Here is a 26,253-nt window from a genome sequence, read left to right as displayed (position 1 = left end):
TGCTAACCTGATTGGGATGGAGCGTGGGATGGCGGCGAGGCTACATCGACACGGCCACTTCCTACCTACATAGCGAGCGATAGGTACCAAGGGCATGTAAAAAAGGCACACTCCTAATAGTGTTGCTCCGTCTAGATTCATATCATACTTCATATCTCGTATGTGCCAGTTCCTATCTCGATGTTGCTTTTGATCCCTACATACAAACGCTCCCAATTCCACTCAAACACACCCCTACAACAATCTTGTTGCACCCCCGAAGCACTAGAACGTGGATTGCCCAACAGTACCGTGAAACCTGTTGCTGAGACACCCCGGTACGATACACCTGATCATTGCGCCTTCTTCCCCTTGCTCGTTCCTAGGTCCATCAAGTCAATCATGGCCAGACCAACCCTCTCACACTCGGCCCAACTCCGCTGCCGCATCCAAAACCGCTCGGTTGCGCTTGCCGCCGAGTTAGTTGTAGATATACTCTGATTCCTTGCGTCTTCTTCGAGACTTTCTCTCGTGATGCTAGCAAACGCGTGCTCTCCAGATTCCGTCATCAGTGGACTATTAGGAGGCGAGGCAAGGGGTTTGACGGCATGGCCCAGTCCAGCTTCCTCGAGATACTTTCGACGCACCATGAAGCGCTCGCTGCGCTCCTTGCGCATAGCCGCAGAGTCGAGTTTGCTGATTGCCGTCCTAACCAACAGTCGCACCAACAAGAAGGTGTGCTCAGAGAGAAAGATGCTAAGCAGGAGTGCCCACAGCTTAATCGCGTGAGGTCGGCCATCCGGCCCCTGTCCATCAGTACCCGAGAACATGTAGACCAGCGCTGCGGAGGTGATGCTCCCGAGCCAGGCAAGAAATTCGAGACTATCGAGCCAGGGTCCAATGGTATCTGCTCGGGCAGGGTTGGGTCGCCGGCATTCGACTGCCAATTTGAAGGTATCTCCCCTCAATTCAATCCAATTATTGATGAAGTATGAGACCGGCGTGAGTGGCCATATCACACTGAAGAGCGAGAGGTAGCCAAACTGCATGCACATCTCCCGCAGGTCTGACGTCACATCATACTCTGGTAGAGCAGCCTCTTCGCGGACTCGGGTGAGGAATTCCTTCTCTTCAGCTGGATCGTGGTCCGCAACGGAGGGCGTTGTTCCGCCCTGCTTTTCTGCACGCTGAGATTGGATCTCCTTGAACTTCTTGGTCCCCCTCTGAGTGATGACTGGCATGACTGTCTCCATGGCGAAGTTGACGACTTGGGCTGTGACCGCGAAATAGATCATCTGGTTGCGTAAACGGTTGGGGTTGATGCTGAAGGCCGCCGGAGGTGGTGTTTGAAGCTGTTTTTCGTTCTCGGCGAATGGTTTGACTGTCAAGCCAAAGATGTCCAAATAAGGTACCAAGATGGAGGCAAAAGGAACATATACGAAAGAAGTTAAGAAGATGGCCGTGTACGAGGTGATAAAGTTGATGACGAAGACCTTGGAAATCATGGCCTTGTCATGAGCGTCCTGGGTCTCGTAATTTTCGTAGAAGGTGAGCTTTTCGGCAAAACCGGTCAAGAAATTGCTGATGGTGGGGACGGCAAGGGTGAGGAGGATGGTGGGAAGGAAGACAAGGATGGACTTCAGGGGGCCATCATAGACTTCCGAGATGAAGATTTCAATGGCGTAGCAGGTGCAAATAACAGCACCAAGTGCGACCACGCACAAGGCTGCCAGTGGAATCTGGAGGAGTTGTCTCTGGAGTCGCTTGGCTGCCGGGAAGTATGCAACTTTTTCACCCGTCACAGGATCTGTGGTGACCTTTTCCGGCTCAAATTCTCTCCGCTTGTCCTCGATCAAAGACACTCTCTTGACGTTCCATCGAATGGCCAGTTCTTGTTCTTGACGTTTCCAGTATTCGACGAATATGACACACCACAGACCGTTGACAATGGCATAGATTGGGGAGTAGCTGCCTAGGAGGGCCCAACATGAGAAGCCGAAGGCAGCAGGGAAGATCATGAAGGAGAAGTAGGACTGCAGGAACGCATAGTAGTAGCCAATCTATCCCCATCAGTCAGCTTGCGGAGACACGGCAGGATTATGGGGGACGGACCTTTTCGCCGACAGTGTTCCTGATGTCGTCCAGATCATCGGGTGTCAGAAATGTCTTGCGGGCGAACTCGGTCAGCCATGCCTTGTTTTTAACATGATCGTGCAAGGGAAACACGGCTTCGACATTCTTCCATTCGCCGTGCTTTGGTGTGATGCCAGCTCCTCCTTCTTCGCGTGGACAGCAGATCATGTGGTGAATGTGTCGATGTCGCTCGGCAACAGTGAGGGGTTCTGAGGTCAGGGTTTGGGCTGCGTCATTGCTAGGCTGAAGTTGTCGAACCCCGTGAAGCCAGTCTTTGATCCTCGACCGATAAACCACGTCTGCAAATATCTTCTCGTCGGCGGCCTTGACAAAGACCAACAAGGATGTTTCATCGCCGCGTCGCACTTCGGTGGTCAAACCGGTTTCCGTGAGAGCTCGAATGAGCTTCTTGAACTGAGTAACGCCAGCTTCCTTGTCTGCTCAGCGTCAGTATCAACACCTGTGGAGTGGAGGGCGTGGGAGTAGTACCATCGTTCGGAACCCGATAGACAATGACATAGTCGACATCGAAGTTGGTCTGAAGCGGCTTGGAAGCCATGATGAGAGCGAGACAGAGAGTACCTGTTAGTGGAGGTGAGAGAACAGAGCCACGGCTTGCCCCGCCAGACAACGGCAGTCTTCGACAGAGATATACCTTATCACAAAGCTTTCAGCTTTCTTTTCAGAAGAGTTGAACCGAAGAAACTTGGAAATCCGGTTGTACAGGTCAAGCCCCAACAGAGGTTTGATCATCGGTCAAGACGCGACGTCATCAATTTAGCAGATCGAGCATTGGGTGACTATGCCCGAAACGGCTAGCATTTCCTTACCTAAGCGCCCTCGTCAATCGACCAATGGACTGGCCGCAACTTCCGCTAGCCTCATCAAGCAAAAGGTTCAAACTGAGCCTCGGCATCAGGAAACGTCATGCATCCATCATGCATGTCGCCGAGTGCTGACCATTGACGGTACGCTTATCCACGGCGTCAGAAGGAGAATAGCACTTCGATCCGTGCTTGTATATTTGCCCATCTTCCACCTCGACCCTGGAGCACTTCCGTCCTTATTCCATCTCTCCAGCAAGGACGAGCTGAGCTCACCAGCAGTTATGGCGAACAAGACCGACGCCGCTCGATGGAACCAACCTTACACGGAGCCTGATCCGAACAATTACTCTGCGTACCAACGAGAGATATACGCCTCTCTACGGGCACCCAACTTCTCAACCAAGCCGGCTGAATGGGAATCTCTAGCCCGCTCCAAAGTCCCTGCTCCTAACTTCGGCTATGTGTGGGGGTCGGCGAGCAGTGGTAAAACAAACGCTGCCAACATTTCTGCGTTTGATCGGTACCGGATTCGACCCCATATGCTGGTCAATGCTACTCGTCGCGATCTGAGTGTCGAGCTGTTCGGAACCAAGTATAACAACCCACTTCTTGTCGCCCCAGTTGGGGTCCAGAATATTATGCATGAAGATGCTGAAGAGGCCACTGCCAAAGCTTGTCAAAAGGTCGGCGTACCTATGATTCTCTCCTCAGCTGCCACGAGAACCATTGAACAAGTGGCTGAAGCCAATGGCTCCGGTGACCGTTGGTATCAACTCTACTGGCCCAAACCGCAGTACGAAGAAGTTACTGTCAGCTTGCTTAATAGAGCGAAAGCCAACGGATACAAAGTCCTCGTCGTTACATTAGACACCTTCAACCTCGCTTGGAGGCCAACCGATCTCGACACCGCATATCTCCCTTTTATTTGGGGTGACGGCTGCCAGATTGGACACTCTGACCCAGTCTTCAACCGTAGATATGAAGAAATTCAGAAGAACGATACAAGAGGCTACGGAGAGAAGTTGGCCGAGCTCTGGACAATGATGAAGAGACCGGGTTCAGTCTATGGGGCGGTGCGAGTGTTGACTAACACCTCTCTCCTTCCAAAGTCGAGGGCTTGGTTGGACGTCTTGAACTCCGGCACGTACAGGGAGTGGGAGCACTTGGAAATTCTGAAGAAGCTATGGGACGGTCCAATTGTCCTCAAAGGGATCCAGACGGTGGAAGACGCTCACAGAGCCATTGACTATGGAATGGATGGCATCATCGTGAGCAATCACGGAGGCCGACAATGTGACGGTGCCATCGCTTCTTTGGATGCTTTGGCCGAGATTGCCGCCGACGAAAGGGTCAAACGATCTAGTCTAACTCTATTGTTTGACAGTGGTATCCGTTCGGGGAGTGATGTGTTGAAAGCATTAGCGCTAGGCGCAAAAGCCGTGTGCATTGGCAGGCCTTACATGTATGGTCTTGCCTTCGGGGGTCAAGAAGGGGTGGAGCATGTCCTGCGGTGCTTGCTTGCTGACACTGACAACATGCTGGGAAATATGGGCAAGAAGAGCGTGAAAGACCTGAACCGACATAACTTACAGACCAGGCCAGAGTCAAAGCTGTAGAAAGGGTTGATCGAAAAGATAAATGAGAAAAGTAGTGTCTATTATAGTATGTTCCGTGAGAAGCTGCAACTTCGTCATTCTCCGAGACGCGGAATCTTATCACACTGATCTGTATGGCCACCCACTCCTGCGCTCGCTGGACCACCGACTCCAGAGCTTCAAAGCTGAACTAATCCTTCCGTGCACTTGCCCACTCCATTCAGGAGCAATACGAAACGAGGGATGGGTCAGGGACTCGCAAGCAGCAGGAGTCCAATGTAAGGCACCCGGACTCCAGATACCTTCCATAGGCAAGAAGCAGTAAGCGAGCATAATGGAGAGAGTGCTTGAATGGACGAATTCAAATTTGTTCGTGCAATATGTTGATAGCGACACATACATCGTGCCCAGTTTGTGGACACCAGTCTCCCGTGCTTGATAGTCTGGAACGATAAGTGAAGGAGAAAAAGAAAGAGAAAGACCCAAGTGCCGCGAAGCATGCTTTCTTTTCAACGCCGATTTGTGCACCAAAGAATAGAACCTTCCGTCCGCTTGGGCACCGTCGCCACCCGATCAGCACATGCGACAAATTGTGTACATGACAAACCCCATCCATCTCATAACACATTACATAACATGAATATCCTAGGGTATCTGAAAGGTATGTCCTGTCCAATTTGGACCATAGTGATGTCGCCAGAGGGTCCATGCCCCCACCAATACAAAGCAGACTTCCAAGACAACCATAAGGACGCGCACTGGTAAAACCGACAAGAAATCGGTGTAGAGGGAGACGGCCAGAGTCAATAATTGGCCGGAGGTCCATTCAATCCGTGGCTGCCCAATGTTTAAACAGAGGTCTACCATAACCAGAAGAACGAGGACTGCTAGGAGTGACATTGCCCACGGCCTGAAAAACCGGGCAAAAGAGCTGGCGTATCTGTCCTGCAGGCTGGATTCGCTGTCTTGAATCGAGGAGCCATCAAATTTTTGTGCTGAAGGCGGGCAGATGCTAACTTTTGAGTCTAACGTCTGTACTGGGGTCGCCATAGGAGGGGGGCCCAACTTCAAGGAAGGAAGGTCTGATTCTTGCACAGGAGGGACCGGCTGGGGCTTAGGCGTAGTGTCTGTATCCGCATGTGGGATTGTCGGCGTACCGCTTGTACTTGACACTGCTCGTGCCTGAGCCGCGCTCACAACCAGCGTTGTGGAGGATTGGGCAACCTCGTTAACGGCAACTGAGGCTGGACAAGATCGAGTAACTCCCGAATGAAAGCCTAATCATTTGAACGGTTAGTCTCGGAAGAAGATGGACAGTGAGAAGCATTTACCCGACACTGGGAGATAGTCTTGAGCTGCATAGTGCGACGCAGCAGCATTTCTCGCGGTCTGCAATTGCAAACCTGCTTCACGACCAATCAACAAGTCGCAGCATTTGGGGTCATCCGTGACGTTGAAGGTCAACCAAAGTCCTGTACAGCAGTCGACCGGTTGGATCCAGATGTTGACAAGGCCTCTGGACATCAGATTGAGCCGCCCAACGTCCTCTCGGAGCCCTGATTTACCCCATATATTTGGAGTGTCCTCCACGAAGTTTGTCAGATATTTACTAGAGACCCAGGATGATGTGGAGCGATCCTCGGCGAAAACGGCGGGAACTAAGTTGTTCCTTTTCCAAGAAAGTACTCGACAGGCCTTCCAGGGAGATTGCTGAGCACAAGAGGTCAGCTGGAATCCAACATTGCAGAACCACAGTGAGTGGTACAAACCTTTAGCGTCTCGAGGGGAGACCGCGGCGGAGCCGTTGCGACGGCATCTCTGAACGATAAGAAAGGACCAGGAGGCTGTTGGAGCGCATCACTGTCGTCGAAGGCCTGGCCAACTTGGACCAAGACATCCTCTGGTTCTGAACGTCCGGAGTGCGACGATGTGCCTTCGGTCGAAGAGGAGGAAATACTGTCGGAAAGGCCCGCACCAGAATCGAAATGGTCTCGGAAAGAAAAGTTGAGCCCGTGCTTGATGAATTTCATGAACTTTTTGATCTCCGTCTCTTTTGCAAGTAGACAATGGTCGCTGTAGAACTCTCTTAGAGCCTCAACAAGGAAGACTGCATTATGGATCTTGGACCATGATACATTTTCCTGTTTGGCTATCTCTTTCACATGTTTCTCGAAGTGTTTCTCGAAATCTACGCCGCTCATGGCGGCAGTGCGCCTGGGGTCGCACTGAGGAAGGGAGTCAAGTCGTGGCTGGGTATGGCAAGGGCCTTGCGTTGCAGTCGGCAGGAGGATGACATGGGCGTGCTATGGTGGCGGTGGTCGACTTGGTGTGCCTCGATCAAGAAACGTCCGACTGGTTTGTCGGGAGACAATGATGTTGGCCGGCGAGCTGACCGGCGAGCTGACCAGGACAGCGAGATGGAAATGATTCGCAACAACAACAACGGCGACATACAAAAGCGAGCAATGATAACGAGGGCCGGGAGAGGATGGTCTCCTGGCAGCGGTGGAGGCACTCCAGACAGGGAGAAGAGGACGCAGCGATGCCCAAGGAGCTCGAGATATTAATTTTTAGCGCAGGTTGTGTCAGGGAATGAGATCCAGTTGTTCGTTGGTTGCAGGTGAGCACCCGAATGATGAACATCCGGGGTGGTTTAGCAGGCGCATGACCGCGGGCACGCCATTCATTGATCGCTAGACAGGTAAACCAACCTGAACCTGGCAGTTAGATCTGTCGATAAGAGGATCGACCCCGCCGAAATGTAAGGGGCACCAGCAGCCGAAGGAGCCGTCTCGCCGGCCCTGCACCGCCCCTCCCAAGGCTGAACGATTGATGAAAGCTAAAGCTGGCGACAGAAGCTGCGTTCCACTCCTGATGCTGGTGCTGGTGTCGGCCCTTCAAGGGCTGTTTTGCGCAGGATCGCCAACCCGAAGGTCCAGCAGATATCCAGTCTCATTCCACTCCACGTTTCGGTCCTTCATTCGGAAGAATTTCTTGCGGGTTTGGTCCCATTTCCAGCCTTGCTGCTCCATGCTCTTTTTCCAATCGAGGAAGTCTTTGATCTTCTGATTCAGACTGTCTGTCGTATTTTCCTCTCGTTGGATTGCTGCTTTCTCCCCTGTTCAGTGTTAGCATAGTCTACCAAGACGGTGGGTCGGTACTCTATGGCTACCATTGTTGGCTTTCCGTTTCCCTTTCACCAGGCCAGCGACTGGCCCGTGGTGAGAAAATCGAAGCACGCCTTTCTCCAGCAAAAATCGATATCCAAAACACACCTGGAAAGGAGGATTCGGCGCGATCTTAAACTTGACCGGAACGGACCTGTTGTTGATCACCCATGTCGCCTTGACGACGCCGAGGGATCGGAGCTGTTGATTCGAGAAATCCACATATATCTCTGCTCCGCTAGGGTCGTCGTCCCAGGGGATGTGGCGCTCTTTGACGACGTCCATCGAGATCCAATTGTGTTCGGCGCCGCTGTCCAGCAAAACTTTGCCCTCGAATTGCTCCTCGTTGTGGAAGCAGAGTGAGATGGGCCATTCGTTAGCCGCGGGGGGTTCTCCATTGTATCCATTGTACGTGGACACTGCCGACATGCTATTTTCTGACGTCCATGACGACTGTGAGTCCGAGAACGCGCGATCGCCTCTCGGTGGACCAGTCTGGCGAGAAGTCGGTCGGTCGTACGTGCTGTCTGTTTGATTGGCGTCGCTAGATGCTCCTTGCCTTGATGCCGTGGCTTGTTTGGCGAGCCAACGTTCATGGCCCTCGTCGATGGGGACATTGCCGAGAATCCACCCAGCACTTTCATACCGTGTCTTGTCGCGCTGGAGGTCCTTATATCGTTTGTCATCCTCCATCCTGAGATCTTGGGTGCACGATGTTTAATTTGTCTGGGTGTAGAAGAGTTCCGGAGGGAGGTGGCACAGCAGAAGTGAAAGGTGGGCAAGGACCGACTCTCGCATGCTTTTGACTCGAGCGGCTCATAGGGTTTGAACGGCACGATGACTTCGAATCTAAGTCCATCATGTGAACACCAACGCACGACCTAGCCATTTCTGCAACCATACAGCGAGCACCCCTCACACCGGTTTCTCGTCGCCTATATCTGCCAGTTATACACGTTTCTCACCAAGCGAAGGGTTGCATGACTGCCTGTCCGGCATTTGTACGTGGCCACCCGCGTTACCTGTCAATGGGCAGCACTACTCGTGTCGCGACCAATCACAAAGAAGTTGTTTGTGCGACGACCAGAGATAACCTTGCTTTAATTCCTGGAGTCAGGGGTAGACATAGAAGTCGCATTCACCAACGGTCGCAACAATGGCAACTCCCGAAGACCATCACGGATATGCTAAGGTGGCTCGTCTGATGGAATGCCACAGTGAATTTGGCATCTTTCGGAGCTTCAGCTGCTTGAACTTCCAGAACCTCCTCTACCTCCAGGCCGAGCTCACGCAGCTTGAGCAGGAATTGAAGCAGATCGTGCAGACAGATAGAGCCTCCGATGATCCCACCCGAAGTTTGCAGGCAAACCACTGGCAGTTGTTAAAGAACTCCCAGCAGGAGGGGCGTGACGGGCAGTTCCAAAAGGTCATGCAAATCAGAGCCGTCTTGAAAGAATACAGTATGTGTGATCCCCCCAAGATCAAATATCTAATACTTTCTTTTTAACTGCCAGGCTGCTGGTCACAGATGAGGCTCTGCTCCAGCACCGGGGCTTATCTTCGTTGAAGAAACCCACCAAATACAAGATCAACTTCCTTCGTGATTGGCGGGATGATCCGAAGCTGGGAGGGCAGCCAATCATCAGCGACGACCGACACGCATGGAGCGAGGCTCACGAGGGCGACCTCATTTCCACCACCGACACGAACCAGATGGACGCTACCAGTACTTGGATATCGGAAACGCTTCTTCCAAACTACCATTGGTGGATAGGTAAGCATCACAAGGAAGCAGTTGACTGGGACCCCTTGACAGGAATCGCAAACTACTCCAACAAGGGAATCGTTCACGCCGTTGACATCCTGGCAACCGTGGTGTCTTGTCTATTCTCCGTCTTGTCCATAGTGGCTCTGAATGCCGTCCAGAGCATCTCACTTCGCATCGGCATGACGGCTGTCTTCACTGCGGTGTTTTGCCTCTGTCTCGCCGCCGTGACTGAGGCACGCAGGATCGAAGTCTTTGCAGCCACGTCCGCGTAAGTCTCGGCCCCAAATATGCGCTGATCTCTACATAGACCATTCTGGCTTATTTCGTCCTCCCCAGTTTTGCTGCGGTCCAAGTCGTCTTCATCGGCACGACAGGTAACTGTTCTGGCACCGGCAGCTAGAAGTCGTGAGGGTTTGGGGTCACCATCCGCCTCATCTTTCTGGCATCGAGAAATTCTCGCGGTCGATAACATATGAGCTTTCTGGAGATTATGGTGGTGACAGCGGCGCCTGCTAAGTGGATCATGAGAGAAAAGCCGACGAAGTTTGTACCCCTCGTCATAAGATTCCTTGATTAGAGGCGTGGATTAACATAGAGTCACTCACTCGAAAACTTTAGGTGAGACTTGTGGGCTCCGATGTGAAATGGATACTGTAAGATGTTGCTATGAGATCTCGGTTAGGAGTAGAGATATCCGAGAAATTGAACGGCTGGATGCGTTGCTAGTCGGATTCGCTACTCGTGTGGCACCTCTTTTCCCAAACGCAGTGAACTACCTAGGTGGCAATCGTCCGGGGGCGTGTCTACAGCTCCGAGTACGTCCTCTCCCATACATGCTCTAACACGAGTCCGCAAATTGTCCCCTATTTTGGCCCATGAGCAGGCAAAGTAGCCCCATACGAACGGACATGTAGTTAGAGTGTATCTCTTCCCTCCCCCTCCTATCTTTCTCTCTTCCTACGTTTCTCCACCGCGACCAGCCTACTCCGTACAGCACACTAAAGGCCTTCCGCGTAAGAATGCACATTTCAACCCCCCTCTCCGTCAGCGGGCACATCGTGTGAAACGGAGAACATCGGGACCCATCCCTCGACACGATGGCATCGGTCCAAACGCTTTCCATAACGAAGGGCCACGCAAACTTACCGGAAACCCACCTCATGAAATCAACACTGAGGTGTGCCGTCGGGCACTTTTTGCTTCTTGGGACGATGATCCAGACTCTCTATGGCTATTTGTTCTCAGAGAGCGGTTGCGGTCTCCTGATGGGAACTCATGCTTCCTTTCCCCACTGGACGCGAACACCCACAGGCCGAGGGCAGGTAAGCCAGCCGCTCAAAACCTCAGAGTCAATGAGTCTCGGGACGAGACGTCGTTCATGTAGATTACCGCCGTGTCCAGCGGCTTCATAGTGGCCACGCCCCCTGAGCGGAGGAGTCGAAGAAAGAGTCACAAGGCCGTTCGTTATATCCGGGGTCTCCCTTTTCGCGCATTGGCTGTGCGAGGCTCGGACATTGCGAGACCTCGCAATGTTGGCTTCGCGCAGTGGCCGGATAAGGTCTGTGATATTGCCCGGCACCCTCACGCCAACAACGAGATGTCTCTTGCAGAACTTGACCGCGGCGGGACGGGATCTAGGGAGAGGCACTGCGTGTTTTCTTTGATTCCTTCTGTCCAAGAAATCTGCGAAGCCGGTAGACGAATGATTGCCGGTCGGCTCTTGACATGTACTATCAATGTCGGTGTCCAAGAAGCACAATGCTGCCGAACAGAGCAATGCTGCGTCTCGCAAACTTCCTCCTCGCAATACGTCCGTGTGCAATGGATTGAAGAGACACGACGGGACGAGAGAGTGTATAAACATCAGTGCATGCTTGAGAAGAAGGGCCCGTGTGTTGCTCGATCATTTTCAGTTTTTCAGTTTCTCTTTTCTCCAACACTGCCTTCTATTTTCTGCCGCTATCACAAACAGTCCAAATTACTTTGTTCGAGGCAGTAGCAGATGTTTGGAGGCATTTGGGACGATCTGCAGTTATCCACAGTTCGAAGCAGTTAAACCCCTGTGAGATTCTTCTGCTTCTGCTGTGCGCCGCTTTTCCAGAGGTTCTAAAGCAGAGGCAGAGTTGCTTTGTGGCTTCCGTCATTGACAGAATCTGGTCCCCACATCTGCCTGGTGTCATTGCATCGTCGCATACGCATCGTGCGATTCGCCTCAAGGCATGGCCTTCTCTGACTCCAAGGATATCAAACGGTTGCCAGGATTGAGCAACCAACTCCAAATGTGGTATGTGACGCGTAGAGCCTTTTCTCAGTCTGATGGGCTGTTGGAGGAGTAGTTGAGAGCTAATACATACTGCCGCAGCTCACGCCCGAAGTCCAAGACAGCTGCAGATGCAAGCTGTCTCCCGCAGACCGATGTCTCTTCAATGCTGTTGCCATATCTTCACGATACAATTTCCGTCCTTCAAAGGTTACTCTGCAGCCCTGACGATGCTGCAGATTTGGAGGAAACCAGGCGCCTGCTGCAGTTGATGGAGCACCTCGAAGCCGTGGAAACTATTGTTTGGGACACCCATCACGGCAAGCCAGAACATGTTGGCCATAGAGCTAGACTTTGATTTTCAGGTCGATCGAGCCGAGCGAATTGGAGCGCTGATAGGGAATAGGAAAGTTGCGTCTCGAGCTTTCACATCGGCTGAGGGCGTTCTGACCTTCCATTATGCTAGAAGACCCAGGAAACGGCCATAGAAATATCTTTATTGGAGTAACTCTCTGCGACCAGATCTTCTCGCGCCAAAAACTCTCTGTGACGAATAATCACGCTGGTGGAGGAGGGACACGTGACATCTCTTACATTTTGGTTTTAGCTGGGATTCTGCTTTATTGGCTGTGAAAGCATGCTGCGAATTCGACCTATTTGATCGGATCAAGTAGGCGATACTCTTGCGAGTTCAAGCTAAGATAAAATAAGGTGGCCCATGCAGGATCACCGGAAAAAGGCTCCCGTTAAGATGGAGGTGGATGTCGCTGTTGGTGTGTTGGGTTCTGAATATTGTTTCTTGCTGCTCGTTGATATGGTTGGTCATTCAAGTTATGGGTGTTGTTTATTGCTGCTTGCTGATATGATTGACGGTACTGATAGCTCATGCTGTAGAGACCATGAGCACCACCTTCGTTGACTCTCGGGGAATTGAGGCCATGAGAGTATCTGATAGTATCTCTATTGCCAAAGCCTAACTGGAGTGTAGATGTTTGCAAGCCGTCGTATGACCAGGGCGACTGACCTGTGTTCGAAAATTGTGGTAAGGGTACTTCTGTTGGATCCAGTAGTGGCATCCGGGCATCCGGCTGCTTTTCTGGGACCGGTCCCAATGTATACCACTCCTGATCTTGCGAGTAGACACCGGAGTCATCCGCAAAGTTCATATCAACGGGAATACCAGGAAGAATGGTGTGGAACCCAGGACTTGCTTGATATTGAGCTGGTTGTGAAGGCAGGATTGGAGGTGGACGAGGTGCGTTTTCGATTTCAAGGAAGGCTCCTTGCTGCAACTGAATTCCCGACCCGCCGGCCGTTTGGAACTGGGTATGAACTTCTGTGACATAATCCGCGATCTCGTTGAGCACTTGTGCCGCCACTTCTCGGCCGACGTGCCCCGTTATCAAGCTCAGTGCTGATGGAGAGCGTCGCAGTCTGTCCGTCAAGAACATATTGTAACGTGCGTCCGCAGCTTCTTCGAAATATGGCGAAGGAATTTCTGAATCAATGGCATCGGGAAAACAGGTTTTGTAAACTTCCTCCCAATACGTCTTCTCGTTGTTGTTGGCCTGATTTTTCTTCATTGTTTTATCACGGAGTTTCGTTTGTTGATGGTCGTCAAACCCATCGGCAAAATCTCGCTGCCGCTGCTCGGTAGGTACATAGGGGCATCCTTCTTGAGATATGCGGTGCTCTTGCTTCTGCTCGTTGTGCTCAAATTTTGTGCCACATCTGTCGCAAAGGTGGATATAGTGTTTTTGATGTAGGTGCTGCTTGAGACGATTCATGTTTGGCCAGCCATGAGCGCTACACGCCCTTTGGCATCCATAGCGATGTGGAGCGTATTTGAAGTAAGGGCAAGCATATGTAAGCAGCGGCTTCTTGTTCGCTGGTGTGTCATCCCGAGAGGAGAGATTCGGTCTTTTGCGCGGTGGACGACGCCCAAGATCGTCGTCGTCATCATCATCGTCGTTGTCGTTGTCGTTCGGAAACCCGTCGGGGACCTGCCTTCTCTTCACAGGACTGTCTGCATGAGAGTCCCGAGCCGGGTGTGAGCTTTTCCGTCTGGCTGAATTGCTTCCTCCGCCGTTGGGTTCGGGACATGGCTGAGATGTTGTACAGTCCACCAATAGTGCGTCTTGACGCATACTTAATATTATACGGTCAAGCCACAAGGATCGATGTTGAGATAAACCATCTGCTCCACCAAACACCGCTTCTGCACCTTTCATGAGCAGCAAACGCGTCGTGGAAAGATCGGCCGCCAGTATAGCATAGTGTAATGGGCTGAGATTGAAATGGCCAGCGAACGGCATCAATCTTCCCGGAATGGGAAGCTTAGAATCGACATCTCTTCCATCTCGAGACCGGATTGGAGCTGAATGCTCTTGAATTGCTGGACACTCATACCTAACGTTGGCACCATACTCCAGTAGAATCCGGACAACTGCTAGGTTTCCAGTTGTGGCGGCTAGACAGAGTGGACTTGTCCCACTACGATGGTCATTCACATCAGCGCCTGCATCGAGGAGCAGTCTTGTTGTCGGCTCATCGCCAGCTGCAACTGCCCACATTAACGGCGAATATTTGTATTTTGGGTCGACAGAATTCAAATCTGCACCGTAATGGATCAGGAGTTTGCAAATCTCCAGGCTGCCGGTTTCGCATGCAAGCAACAATGGTGTTCTTCCTTCTGCGTCCGTCTGATCAAGCAGTTGTTTCAGATCTGAGGGCTCTGTGATAGAGTCAATGCGCGGTAATGCTCCCTCTTTTGGGTACTCTTGGTTTCTTTGCTTGGATCGACGACTTTTCAACATTATTTCCTGGTGTGCCCATGTGCGAACCCACCACGACAAGTTGTAGTAAGAAGCAACATGTAAGACAGACGATGACTGGTAGAACCGCGCCTCTTTCCCTACCAATACCAATGCTGGAGTCCAAGAAAGAAGCAGTTTCTTCGAAGGAAGGGGAAATTTTTGAGCCCAGAGTTCTTCTGAAGTTGCACCCATGTTCGCAATCTGTAGGTGTTTGAGCCAGAATGTTGAAGAATAGTCCAAGAATGAGAGGGTAGCGTCCAAATTTTGTTCGTCAACGTCGCCGTGTTCGAAAGCCTCCGTAGACCAGGCACAGTATTCAAGACACACGCGAGCAATATCCAAGTTTTGAGCGGCTGCAGCTTCCACGACTGTCTTCTGACCTGAGTGCTTAGTGAGAAAACTAGATGTGGTCAGAAAGTCTTTCACGCTCGAATGGAGCAAATGAACCATTGAATGGTTTTTTGTTGACCAGGTTTCGGAGATGTAGTCGTATTTGCTGTACACAATTTTGACAAGTCCCCAAGTACGGTCAATCAAGGTGCTGGCCAGGCTTGGGATGGCATTGAAGTAGACGTATTCTGCGTCAAGTGATCGTTCTTGGATTGCGTGGAGTTGTGAACGATCAATATTAACAAATGAAAGCGCTGCAGCAAGCTCTTGGACCGTGAGAGGTCGACTTGCGAAAAGCACCCAAGATAGTATCTGAGATATCTGGAGCTGAATTTGGGGCTTTTCTTCAAGTATATTTCCAAGGATTCTCTGGTACACCTTCGTTAGGTCAGTAGGTAAACTTCTGAGGACACGTATGGTGTCTGCACTGTCCGTAGTTTCGTTGTAGACGATGTGAAGAGCCAGAGGAACCCATAGAAAGATCCCGGCAGCTTTCTCGAGGATGATGTTGAGAAATTCGTCCTTGAAAGGCAAAAGTGAATCGCCATATTTTGCAGCTCTGATCTTGATTTGAGTCTCGGTGAAACTGACAATGTCCTCTTTGTTCTCTTGGTCAACGAAAACCCTCACATCTTCTCCGACAAACCAGAGCGTGTCTCTGGAGGAGACGCAGATGCGAAGGTGACTTGGAGGTGCTCTAACCAGAGCTTGGCGTAAGAACTCAAGAATACTCACGACTTCATCTGTTGCACACTCATCCAACGCATCAATGAAGATATAGATTGGATGGTGCTCGCTGATGTCGAATAAAAGACGGTTGAGCTGTTCAGCCAGCACGGAGGGTTTATTCATCCAATTTCCTCGTAACTGGCTGGTGAAATGCAACTCGGTTGAATCCAGAATGTCGTGCTCACACGGAAGATGTCTGGCTTGCTTCCAAAGTTGATGCAACAAAGCTCGATAGAAGTCAGAAGCAGATGGTTTGGTGTCGCCTCTGAAGGGGTCAAAGAAGTAAGAAAGTGTGAGTACTGAGATTTTAGCGGCGACCGGGTAGTTTCCATGGTCCAGGATGTATTTCATCAGTGTCGACTTTCCAGATCCTAATTTCCCATTGATCCAGAGAATGCCTCTATGACCGTTTTGTGCCCATCTTTCGAAGACCGAATTCTTGCAAAACCAAGAGAAAGTACCGTTTGCTGGAGAAGCAATGCGTTGGCGGCCGTCTTCAAGCTGAAAGAGCGCCTCAGCATCTGCGAATGCATTAGCCATCTTGTTTGTTTCGGAGAAAATCAGGAGTAAGTTTCACCAACATGGTTTTCGGGCAATTTCGACCCATGGCGAGATAAGGGAATTGTCAGCTCTTTGAGTGCTCCAAGTACGCGACGATAATTAACCGTGTTGGAAGAGAGCGACTTCCAAATGCTCTGACTCAGGGATCGAATTAATAAGTTTCAACCAAATTTGGAACGTACTATGTACCAGGTGATCTCCACGTATCGGAACGCTGTCGAAACCTTCAAGGACACTGTCTTCCTTCATGACAATGTGAGCCATGCTGGGATCGAAGAGACCTGGCATGTTATCGTCCGGCTCAAGAGTGGTCGGTTCCTCAAAGAAAGAGATCAACTTGATTTGTCTTGGTTCCGCGCTAATGAAGTCCTTGAACTTTGCAGTGATCAACTGAAGCGGTGGTAGAATTTCGTGAAGCCTTTTTTTGAGAGTATCCATGGCGGCGCTGCTGTCGCAGAGCTGGAGGAATTTCCAGATGGCTCGGTCAGTGCGGCCGTTGACACAATGAGGAGTTCCAACGAAGACTATGCCTCTGGTATGCCGAGTGAGGTTGCGCGCCTGCCACTTGGGGAAAACCGGATCGTCTGAAAGTGCTTGTGAGCAGATCAATGCCTGCTTAACAACGAGACCTCCCAGACTGTGAGCAATAAAGACCACCGGACGGTCAGACTGAAGAGAGAGTTAGCCGTCAATCCAAGGAGGAAGGAGAATCCCCAGTAGAGGTGAACAAGTGCCCGCGAACTGGCATCCGCAGGACCAACCCGAGGTCGACTACCCATGGACAGTCGGGCTGGAAGGAACAAGAACAATTTCCCTTTTCACAACAATGACGATCATCAAAGAGCCCGTAGGACAGTGTACAGGGAGCTGGTGTCTGGCGCCGAGCATGGGTAGGTTGGAAGGGACAACGACCAAAAGCTGGGCCACAAAATTGAGAAAGTACTGACGGTATTGTCGGCACTTCGCGCTTGCGAAATGGCCTCAAGAAGATGACGCGCCTTTTTGTTGACAAGATCAATGTCTCTGAGTTCGAAGTCGTAACCGTAGCTGAAAATCCTGGCCTCAGGCAGGTGGCGAGGCAGCGACAGTGACAACCAAGACGATGCCTGAGGGCTCAGTCCGTGGACAGCAACTACATCAACAACCCCCTCTGTGCTATCTGGAGCATGTAGCATGTTTAGTCCGAGTCCCGCTGACATAGTGATGAAAACCTCACCCAAAATTGTCTGAGTTAAAAGTCCCTCGAGCGACACTCTAGGGAAGGAAGCAATGGAATGATATTTGATGTCGGTCCCTGAAACCGCGCAAAAGTCCCCAATAATTCAAAATGAGACGGGGAGTCTTCGAGACCTGACTCTGCAAGAAAGGAGAGCAAAGAGAATGGACATAGTCCGTAGCCCATGTGTTGCAACGCAACTTGTCATATGGTGAACGGAGGTGGCTTGTCATCCGCTCCAGATGGCGAGCACCAACTATTGCGAGGTCGCGCATTGCAACGTCTGGCATTGCGAGCCCAGGCATTGTGTCGTCGCGTAGATGTGAGCAAGGCATGGACTCTAATGCAAGGCAACGAGCCCACAGTCGATCGAAACAGCCAGCAGCGGTTGCTTTTGTCTTTCTAGGCTGTGAAGGTAGCATCCTGAACCTGGTGGAGGCGGTCCATCGGGCTGAAAATCAAGGCGTTTTGCAGGATTCGAAGAGCCGGGGGGTGCGTCATGGAGACCAAATTGCGCCCGCAGTACCGCAGTAGCGTCCGTGCCGTCAGCATCGGTGGTGTCGGATGCATCGGGCTCAGAGGATTGCGCGTGACATTGCCCGACGAGCACACCAAGTCAGTAAAGAAGAGCATGGAAGATATGGGGTTGGGATTCTGCCTGACAAGGCGTCGACTTTCGGGTTGTTAGGGTGTACTGTTACCCTCGAGAGACCTCAGCCCATGGCGTCATCCGATGATTAAGACAGACTGAGTGATGATAATTCCTTTTGCGTCGATGTAGAAAGCGTTGAATATGGAAAGTGGGTTAGAAGAATCCAGAGGACGAGGTTGGGGAGCTTGGTTGTTGGAGGTTTTTGGTCTGCAGGCAAAGAGGCGGGGGAAGGCACAAGCAGGCACGCAGGGCAGCTGCCTGTTCTCAGCCTCGTCCTGGCCTCCTCTCCCTTTCCAGGCAAGTAATCTCTAGACAATAATATAAAAGTGCGGTGTGCCCGAATCTTTACTCTTTTCAGGAATCCTCAAGAAGGAGGTATCGTCATTGCTCGTCTATAGGGAGCAGTATAGTGGAAGGTCTGCACCCACAAGCATTATGTTTGCTTAAAGAGGATGATGCTCTCCCTCCCTATCAGCCAGTGATGTGATATCTGAGTTTACAGGCTCTGGGGCTACGCAAATACATATACAAGTATTATATTCAGCGTCGAAGGCTCTGAGCAATATAGAACAAGAGGCAGTCTGTCTCCACGCAGGGAAACCACCAACCTTGTGGCGGTGCCTGTGGCTTAGGCCACATCAGCCTAGGAGCCAGATGTCGTTTCAGAATCAGGCTGCTGAGGCCTCCTTCAGTGAACCGGCACTACCTCGATCATCGGATGCTGTTGATCACGTTATGACCAGTCTCCCGTCTTATCTCTGTCACCTCTCGCTCGCCCAAGAAGCTACGAGTACAGAGTACGGAGGGCAACCTTGGCATTCCAAGAGCTCTGTTTTCAGCTACGCCACCATTTCAGCTAACAGGGTTGGTTCTAGTTCCTAGCCTGGTCTAGAACTCTCATCCCAGAAATCCCAAGCTGGACTTGGCTGTTAGATGAACCCTTAGAGCGCGACCAAAGGGTTCCTGCAGCCCTCCTCAATTGCTGCCGTCACCTCCCACGATAAATCTGCTGACAGGGTCAAGACGAAAACTGTAGGGCACCTATCTGGGACGCTCCCGAGCAACCCTTTCAGCGGACCCAGCAGAGGATCACATCCCAAGCATTGAGTATGTTCAAGGAACTCGGTTGAAGCGCTGGTTTCACAAACAGTATGTCTGGCAAGCTATTTCGCTATTCCTACGCATGGACATCTGTGAATTGTGAACACGAGAGCTGAAAACTCGGTCCCGTCCGCATCCCTGTCGAAGAGGTCTCATCAGTTCTGGGTCGTCGCGCTTCATGCATGCTGGCCCGTGCTCTCATCAACCTCTTTTTCCTATCCAATCTCTTACACCAGGGGACGTTGGTCGGACGGACCACTTTCCGGCCGGTTTATTCGCTTTGGGTTTACTGCTCATGGTGAGTCCTTGCAAACACCCGCTGTGGCGTTGCTGCTACAAACCCTGTGAGGCACTTCCACACATGCTTTCATACATATTGGCAAACGCTTAAGAGGTTGTCGGTCGTACGTTTGACAGGCAGCCCTGAGGGCTCGGCCCTCCATTGCTAACGGCTGATTCAACCAAGACTTTCATTGCTAAATCAGCTTTAAGCACTGAAACGGGATAAGATGGAGCCTGCCCGGCCAGCCTGGCAAAAATGGAGTGCCTCCCCTCTTGATCCTATTATCATTGCACCAAGCATTTGGCGTTCCATAAAGCTTTGAACCTGAAGTATGGCGCCAAGTGAGGCAGAACTAAACGCGGGAATTGTGGTCGGTATTGGGGCCTTGAACCACAATGAGGTCCGACCGAGACTGGACATCGATGTGATGATCGCGAGGCAGCCGGACGTGTTCAACCTCTTCCTTCTCGCATTCATGGATCTGAAAGCCGATACCTCCAAACTCGGCTACTTCTCTCTTGCAGGTGATTCTTCAACAATTCCTTTTCCCCGCGGTGCTCTCTCTTTCTCTTCCTTGGCTGATTTCTCCATCTCTCGCAGGGATCCATGGACTTCCCACGTCGCTTTGGGACGGCGTGGGTAAGACATTCCCCGAAGGTACGGGGGGATACTGTGCACACGGTCGACTCGTCTTCCCAACATGGCACAGACCGTACTTGGCTCTTCTTGAGGTGCGACCTTGCCTCTGGGGTGGATGCGAGGGGTATTCATTGAAATACAAAGGAACCTGATTGTTTTTTCATGTGTCTGTGTATAGCAAACCCTCTATCGCAAAATGATGGCCATCGTCAAGGAATTCGACCGGGCTTTTCAGTCAAAATACCTCGCCGCGGCGAGAGCGTTTCGGCTTCCATACTGGGACTATTTTCGGCCTCGCGACGTCGACGCAAAGTTCCCGGGCATCAAGCTGGAAGGCAATCGCACGAAGTACGATTATGACTTCCGCATGCCCGACATCCTCAACGTGAGGGAGGTCATGGTCCGAGTGCCTCCTTACGACAAGTTGATAGTTCAGGAGAATCCGCTGTACAACTTCAAGTTCACCGACAAGCAGAATCTGGACAAGGATTTGGCCAGGGCTAGATTGAGGGTATGTAATCTGCTCCTCTTTCCTTTTCACACGTCTCTTCTTCACCGAGACCTTGGACCAACTCAGCTGGGCAGAATTACAACCCTAACCGAACCGTCCGATACCCCAGAGACAAGGACTCCAAGTACCACGACGTGCAGCAACTGAGCGACGCTCTCAACAGCGGCCGCGAGGGCAGAGCCTCGATGATGCTCGACATTCTGAATCCCAGTTCCACACGATACCCGCGCCTCGGCGATGTGGCCTCGGACTCGGTCCTGCGTGAAGGAGACATGACACAGACGGGGCTTTCGGGGCAGACGTCTGGGATATTGCCCAGAGACGGGAACGGGAGGCCTGCGAGCTTCGGCTCGATTGAAGCTCTACACGGCAACTATCACACCCTGGTCGGCGGTGCCAACGGCCACATGTCGAGTCCGTCAATCGCGGCCTTTGATCCGGTCTTCTGGCTCCATCACTGGTAAGTAAGCTGCCACCACTGCTTCTAGTATGCAAGGGCAATGTTTGCAAGCACTAAAGACGCACATTCATGTGATAGCAACGTCGACCGAATCTTTGCCATCTGGCAGGCTCTCCATCCAAAAGCCTGGTTCCCCCCGGCCGGCAGGGAAGCACGATCAGGCAGGCGTCTGAAGCCCGAGAACGAAAAGGACTTGCTGCCGTTCTACAAGTACATCTGCGAGCTGGGGCCCATCTACTACGACTCGGACTGGTCCCGAGATATAGAGAGCTTTGGCTACACGTATCCCGACCTGGACCGCCTCAGCGACCCAAGAGTCATCTGGAGCAGAGTTTACCACAGGTATATCTGGAGCATTCGCAGTGCGTCGAGCCGCCGGTTTTCAACGCCCCCCTCGGACATGATGCCACTCAACCTCAACAAGGCCCAGGTTTTTCGGTATCCCGACGTCAATGGAAGAACTGCAACCGCCGCTGAGTCCACCCCTCATTCTGTGACGACACGAATCGTTTTCAAGCGGGTCACGTCGTCTGGGCCTCCAGAGACTCTAACGACAGAGCAACTCGCCGCACAGGATAGAGGGTATATGCCGGCTCCTGACAATGACATCGATCCATACTTCGACCGCGAGTGGTACATTGACAATGTGGTAAAAAGGTTTGTACCATTGTCCCTTTGTCTGTGGAACGTCCTTGTGCGGTCTTTCTTCCTATGGCCTCCTTTTACCCTGGAAATCGAAATGCCCTGCACTAACAACCCCCGTCCTTGGTTAGAAACGCTCTGAACGGTCCCTTTACAATCTACTTCTTCCTCTGCCCCAAGTCGAGATTTCCCGACGACCCAGCCGACTACGCTGCCAGTCCTTACCTTGCCGGTCTCAACCATATCTTCGCCGCACCACGCGAAGTCTGCGACAACTGTGGCCAACAAGACGCAGCTGGGGTTTTGGCGTCCGACACCGTCCCGATCACGCCGCTGCTTCTCGATTACATGGGAAATGGGACGCTGGAGAGCATGCGGGCCGAGCATGTTCGGCCCTTCTTGGTCAAATACTTGCGCTGGAGAGTTGTATACGTAAGTCACATTGCGCGTTGCTGGTCGTGCTGCAAGAGTGGGAAGCGGTGCTGAGGCTTCTCTAGGCTTGGGGCTGATTCATTGACTTCTAGGCCGGAATAACCAGGGCGGACCCAAGGGATCTGCCAAACTTTGAGCTCTCGGTCAGTGCGAAGATTGTTTATGATGACGGATCCGCGACATACGAGGCGTATCCTGATGTTGTCGACGACATCATCTACAATGCCTCGTGAATGGCTTTTGGTTGGTCAGGTGTCGGCCTCTGATGCCATTTTCAGTTGTCAAACCATTTTATAGTTGGTGGGTTCTCTGTAGAGAAGGGCTATAGCCGACAGTTTGACTCGTTAACAATCAGTTGTTAAGGCGCCAACATTGACATGTGGCTGCGTCCATCCATGTGCACCAGAAGGACTCGGCAGACAACAAGAATATGTCTGGTACGAGCGAGGAGGTTGTAGACACGTGAGTGTGCGGTCTCATTGTTTAGTAGAATGCCTCATAAACAACAATGATTTTTGTGACGGCCTTGTCTCTCACAAAGTCAAGACAAACACCATTGTCAAACCGACTTACCTCGATAACAAAGTCCTTTGTCCAAGTCCTTACTGTAAATACCCGCAGTGTCCACCAGCAGTTAGTCCACCACTAACCTTGTCGTTCAGGATGACGGGAGCCCAAGAGATACCAGAGATCGTCGTCACGCCGCCTCCGGAGGATGGCCCGACGTCGACCGTCAGCATCCTGGCGGCGCGGCACTGGGGGCTCTGGGCCAGGGGTGCCCTGCGCAAGTTAGACCGGACGAGCGCCAAAGGGCAGAACTACTCGACCAAGCCCGACGGTGATGTCGAGCTGGTCGAGTTGCCCAGTGCCGCGCCCGCTGCCGGTAAGTCTTGGACGAAAACAGCAGTCAAACAAGTCGCTAAAGGACAAAACAGACAAGTTGAAGCCCACGATAGACCAGCTGCAGCGACTCCTCTCAATGAGCGAAACGAAGAGGCAGACCGACGTCGAACTAAGGAAGCTTCACACGAGCGATTCGTCGAGAACGGCGTCGACCGCTCAGCGGTCTCAGAATCAGACAGACTGATCTTCTGCAAGAAGCACGTGGCGGTCCTGGAATCCATCAGGTTTCGCGGTGAGATGATGCATGCATTTGAGCAAGAATGCAAGGAGCCATGGTTCAAGCCGATCGACTTTGAAGACGATCTTCCGCCTCTTCTTCCGCCAACCATGCATATTCGAATGAAGGCAGAGGAGCTGCTCAAGGACTTCGCGGAAAATCCAGTCCCAAATATCAAGGATATGCTTGAAGCAAAGAGACGACACAAGACAAGTGTTTGCAAGGCTTGGAACGAAATGCTGGAAACCGATGAGCGAAATGTCGGCGGAAGGCCCCTGTTTGAGCCTGTTGTGCTGGATGTGTGGAAACTACGAGAAATCGAGGGAGTATTAGCAGGCATTGGAACGCTGTTGACCAGCGGTTATGGGAGCAATTGAGAGGAACTCGTAGAAAGGAGGAGGACAAGTGAGTGACTCGGTCACTGGATCAAACTTGAGATGCAAGATTGCGTCAGGAATTATTTGCACGCGTCGAGTCGCGTCTTGTCTCGCCGCGTTTCTTCTTCCTCTTGTCCCTCTTTAGCAACTAATCCTTTTCCTCTATACAATCAGCCACATGTCCCAATGGCGCCCTCTGCGGTGGAAATAGACAATCAGTCTCCGCCTGGAGACTCTCTGGGTTTTCTGCGCGAAAATGCCAATGCCTTGAAAACCACAGCGAATGGAGCCACTACCACTCAATCCGCCGAACCCGCGGTCCAACCCGTCTCGACAAGGACAACACCTCATGAAGAATATCAATACCTCGATCTAATCCGAGATATTCTGTCCCGTGGCGAACATCGACCAGACCGAACAGGAACGGGCACGGTCTCACTCTTTGCTCCTCCTCAGCTCCGTTTCAGCCTCTCACAACCCGATCCTGCTTCACCAACCACCGATAGAATACCCATCCTCCCTCTCCTCACCACTAAACGCGTCTTTCTACGTGCCGTTACCACCGAGTTGTTGTGGTTTATATCAGGGTGCACAACATCAAGACCTCTCTCAGAAGCAGGCATCCATATCTGGGACGGCAATGGCTCGCGTGAATTCCTCGATAAATTGGGATTCGTCGATCGTGAGGAAGGCGATCTCGGCCCCGTGTATGGATTTCAGTGGCGCCATTTCGGAGCAGAATACAAGGACTGCCATGCAGATTACACGGGCAAAGGAGTGGACCAGATCAAAGAGGTGGTGCGAAAACTGAAGACCAACCCATACGACCGACGGATCATTCTAAGTGCATGGAATGTAGCAGACCTGTCTAAAATGGCACTGCCGCCTTGCCACATGTTTGCGCAGTTTTATGTCAGTTACCCTGATGCGCCACGAGGCGAGGCAGCTCTCAAGGCACCAATCACCGGGTTGGAGGCCGATGGAGAAAAGCAGAAAGCAAAGGGACATCTCTCTTGTGTCCTGTACCAGCGATCCTGCGACATGGGACTCGGAGTGCCCTTCAACATCGCCTCCTACGCGCTCCTGACGCATATGCTGGCTCACGCATGCGATCTTGTGCCGGGAGAGCTGATCCACACCATGGGCGATGCGCATGTGTATCTTGATCACATCGACGCCTTGAGAGAGCAATTACTGCGTGAGCCACGAGAATTCCCGACCCTGAGCATCAAGCGGGCCGATAGGGGGAGCGGCGAAATGGACGGCTGGAAAGTCGAAGAGTTGGAAGTTGTGGGCTACAAACCACACGGCGGAATCAAGATGAAGATGAGTGTATGATTACGATGAAATGAGAAGTGAATGTGAGTTGGAAAGGAACATGGAGAAGACAAGTATTATCTATTGCGATGAGTGTTGAGCAGATGTTCTGCCATTGTCCCACATCGAGGTATATCCTTCTTTTCCCTGTGAGCTCAATAGAAGAGGCTTTGCTCATTATGCTGTAAACCGCCCTGCGCTGAATCGCTCGTCATGGCCCCCATATCCCAGTGAAACGCCATCGCTATGCGAAGAATCAGATACATTTTAAAAAGGGCGACCTGCCACATGACATCTGGAATATCACTTTCCAGTGTCTTGCTTTGGCCCAACTCCTCTCAGCAGAACCACCGTGTTCCCATTCGCCAGACAGGCCCCGATCTTCTCGCTGAACTCCAACAACCGTCCGCCTTCGACGTGGTAGACCCTGAGTCTCTGCTCCTCCGTCTCGACCCGATTGTTCACGTTGGCGACCTGCAGTCTCTTGGCGGCGTCGTCCAGCATCTTCCCGACAGACCACTCCGCCGAAAAAAACAGGTCGGCTTTGGGGTGTTTGGCCGTGGTGGAGGCGGCCTCGGCCTCGACATGCAAGTAAACGCGCTTCTCGGGGGCCAGCTTGTCGTCGCCCTTGGCGTTTCTTTTGAGAGTGTTGAGCGCGGCTATTTGGGCGGACTTGCTCGACGGGCTTGGTTTAGGTGTGAGTGCCTCCTGCCGCTCCTTGCCCCAGGTCTTGAGCCGTCCGAACCCGATCCGCAGCTTTTCTTTATTTGATTGCATGGCGATCTCGAGGGGCCGGGCGCCCAGAGGCGTGAGGTTCTTGCAGTCGTGGTCTTCCCGGAAGCGGTGCTTGAGGCAGTACGTCCGATTACACTGTTGGCAGTGCACGCCTAGGTTCTGCGACGTGTTGACAAATGTCTTGCACGTCGTCTCGGCGCATTGTGTGGCGTTGGTGTGGTTTGGTTTTCCCGGACCCGCCCCCGCCGTCGTCCCTGCCAGGGAGGAAGATTTCCCAACACTGTTCAGCCGTCTGTTCTTGGCCCATTCGCCGGCCCGGGGGCATTGGTGCGCAGTCTCGCTGCGGTGGTCGAGGCAGTAGGTGTGGTGGCACGAGTCGCACCGGAAGGGGAGGAAGTCGAGTTGGTGGCAGTAGGCGAATTCGCAGTGCGCGCCGATGGCTTCGACGTCTCTGTCCATGGCGGTATATGAGGCCTCCGGGGGAGTGGTTGAGGCAGACATTGTGGACGACTCGACGATGGGGGCGTTTATAGGACGATATAC

At 52.1% G+C, this 26,253-nt stretch overlaps 10 protein-coding genes across 10 annotated transcripts; 5 read left to right on the top strand and 5 right to left on the bottom strand.

Moving 5' to 3' along the window:
* Positions 1 to 332: 332 nt before the first annotated feature.
* Z520_03559 (uncharacterized protein) lies at positions 333 to 2,671 on the bottom strand (the record flags this gene model as incomplete). The annotated part of the gene is made up of 3 exons (XM_016774069.1): positions 333 to 2,039; positions 2,092 to 2,549; positions 2,602 to 2,671. 3 exons carry the CDS (start codon positions 2,669 to 2,671, stop codon positions 333 to 335), a joined length of 2,235 nt encoding a protein of 744 aa, XP_016635015.1.
* A 549-nt stretch (positions 2,672 to 3,220) lies between these two features.
* Positions 3,221 to 4,555, top strand: Z520_03558 (uncharacterized protein; the record flags this gene model as incomplete). Its single annotated transcript, XM_016774068.1, has 1 exon — positions 3,221 to 4,555. The coding sequence occupies one exon, from the start codon at positions 3,221 to 3,223 to the stop codon at positions 4,553 to 4,555; it is 1,335 nt and encodes a 444-aa protein (XP_016635014.1).
* Positions 4,556 to 5,827: 1,272 nt separating this feature from the next.
* Z520_03557 (uncharacterized protein) lies at positions 5,828 to 6,735 on the bottom strand (the record flags this gene model as incomplete). The annotated part of the gene is made up of 2 exons (XM_016774067.1): positions 5,828 to 6,244; positions 6,304 to 6,735. The coding sequence occupies 2 exons, from the start codon at positions 6,733 to 6,735 to the stop codon at positions 5,828 to 5,830; spliced, it is 849 nt and encodes a 282-aa protein (XP_016635013.1).
* A 696-nt stretch (positions 6,736 to 7,431) lies between these two features.
* Z520_03556 (uncharacterized protein) lies at positions 7,432 to 8,394 on the bottom strand (the record flags this gene model as incomplete). The annotated part of the gene is made up of 2 exons (XM_016774066.1): positions 7,432 to 7,652; positions 7,707 to 8,394. The coding sequence occupies 2 exons, from the start codon at positions 8,392 to 8,394 to the stop codon at positions 7,432 to 7,434; spliced, it is 909 nt and encodes a 302-aa protein (XP_016635012.1).
* Positions 8,395 to 8,857: 463 nt separating this feature from the next.
* Z520_03555 (uncharacterized protein) lies at positions 8,858 to 9,741 on the top strand (the record flags this gene model as incomplete). Its single annotated transcript, XM_016774065.1, has 2 exons — positions 8,858 to 9,161; positions 9,230 to 9,741. 2 exons carry the CDS (start codon positions 8,858 to 8,860, stop codon positions 9,739 to 9,741), a joined length of 816 nt encoding a protein of 271 aa, XP_016635011.1.
* Positions 9,742 to 12,475: 2,734 nt separating this feature from the next.
* Z520_03554 (uncharacterized protein) lies at positions 12,476 to 17,400 on the bottom strand (the record flags this gene model as incomplete). The annotated part of the gene is made up of 3 exons (XM_016774064.1): positions 12,476 to 16,185; positions 16,408 to 16,894; positions 17,173 to 17,400. 3 exons carry the CDS (start codon positions 17,398 to 17,400, stop codon positions 12,476 to 12,478), a joined length of 4,425 nt encoding a protein of 1,474 aa, XP_016635010.1.
* A 2,408-nt stretch (positions 17,401 to 19,808) lies between these two features.
* Z520_03553 (uncharacterized protein) lies at positions 19,809 to 22,394 on the top strand (the record flags this gene model as incomplete). Its single annotated transcript, XM_016774063.1, has 7 exons — positions 19,809 to 20,001; positions 20,078 to 20,208; positions 20,295 to 20,627; positions 20,702 to 21,087; positions 21,166 to 21,744; positions 21,861 to 22,161; positions 22,254 to 22,394. 7 exons carry the CDS (start codon positions 19,809 to 19,811, stop codon positions 22,392 to 22,394), a joined length of 2,064 nt encoding a protein of 687 aa, XP_016635009.1.
* Positions 22,395 to 22,824: 430 nt separating this feature from the next.
* On the top strand, positions 22,825 to 23,658 carry Z520_03552 (uncharacterized protein; the record flags this gene model as incomplete). Its single annotated transcript, XM_016774062.1, has 2 exons — positions 22,825 to 23,044; positions 23,102 to 23,658. The coding sequence occupies 2 exons, from the start codon at positions 22,825 to 22,827 to the stop codon at positions 23,656 to 23,658; spliced, it is 777 nt and encodes a 258-aa protein (XP_016635008.1).
* A 186-nt stretch (positions 23,659 to 23,844) lies between these two features.
* Z520_03551 (uncharacterized protein) lies at positions 23,845 to 24,996 on the top strand (the record flags this gene model as incomplete). Its single annotated transcript, XM_016774061.1, has 1 exon — positions 23,845 to 24,996. One exon carries the CDS (start codon positions 23,845 to 23,847, stop codon positions 24,994 to 24,996), a length of 1,152 nt encoding a protein of 383 aa, XP_016635007.1.
* A 282-nt stretch (positions 24,997 to 25,278) lies between these two features.
* Positions 25,279 to 26,211, bottom strand: Z520_03550 (uncharacterized protein; the record flags this gene model as incomplete). The annotated part of the gene is made up of 1 exon (XM_016774060.1): positions 25,279 to 26,211. The coding sequence occupies one exon, from the start codon at positions 26,209 to 26,211 to the stop codon at positions 25,279 to 25,281; it is 933 nt and encodes a 310-aa protein (XP_016635006.1).
* Positions 26,212 to 26,253: the final 42 nt, after the last annotated feature.

The sequence above is a fragment of the Fonsecaea multimorphosa genome (genome assembly GCF_000836435.1).
Source record: "Fonsecaea multimorphosa CBS 102226 unplaced genomic scaffold supercont1.5, whole genome shotgun sequence".
Lineage (NCBI taxonomy): Eukaryota > Fungi > Ascomycota > Eurotiomycetes > Chaetothyriales > Herpotrichiellaceae > Fonsecaea > Fonsecaea multimorphosa.
Note: the sequence above shows the minus strand (reverse complement) of the source record. Positions and strands in the feature narration are given on the sequence as shown.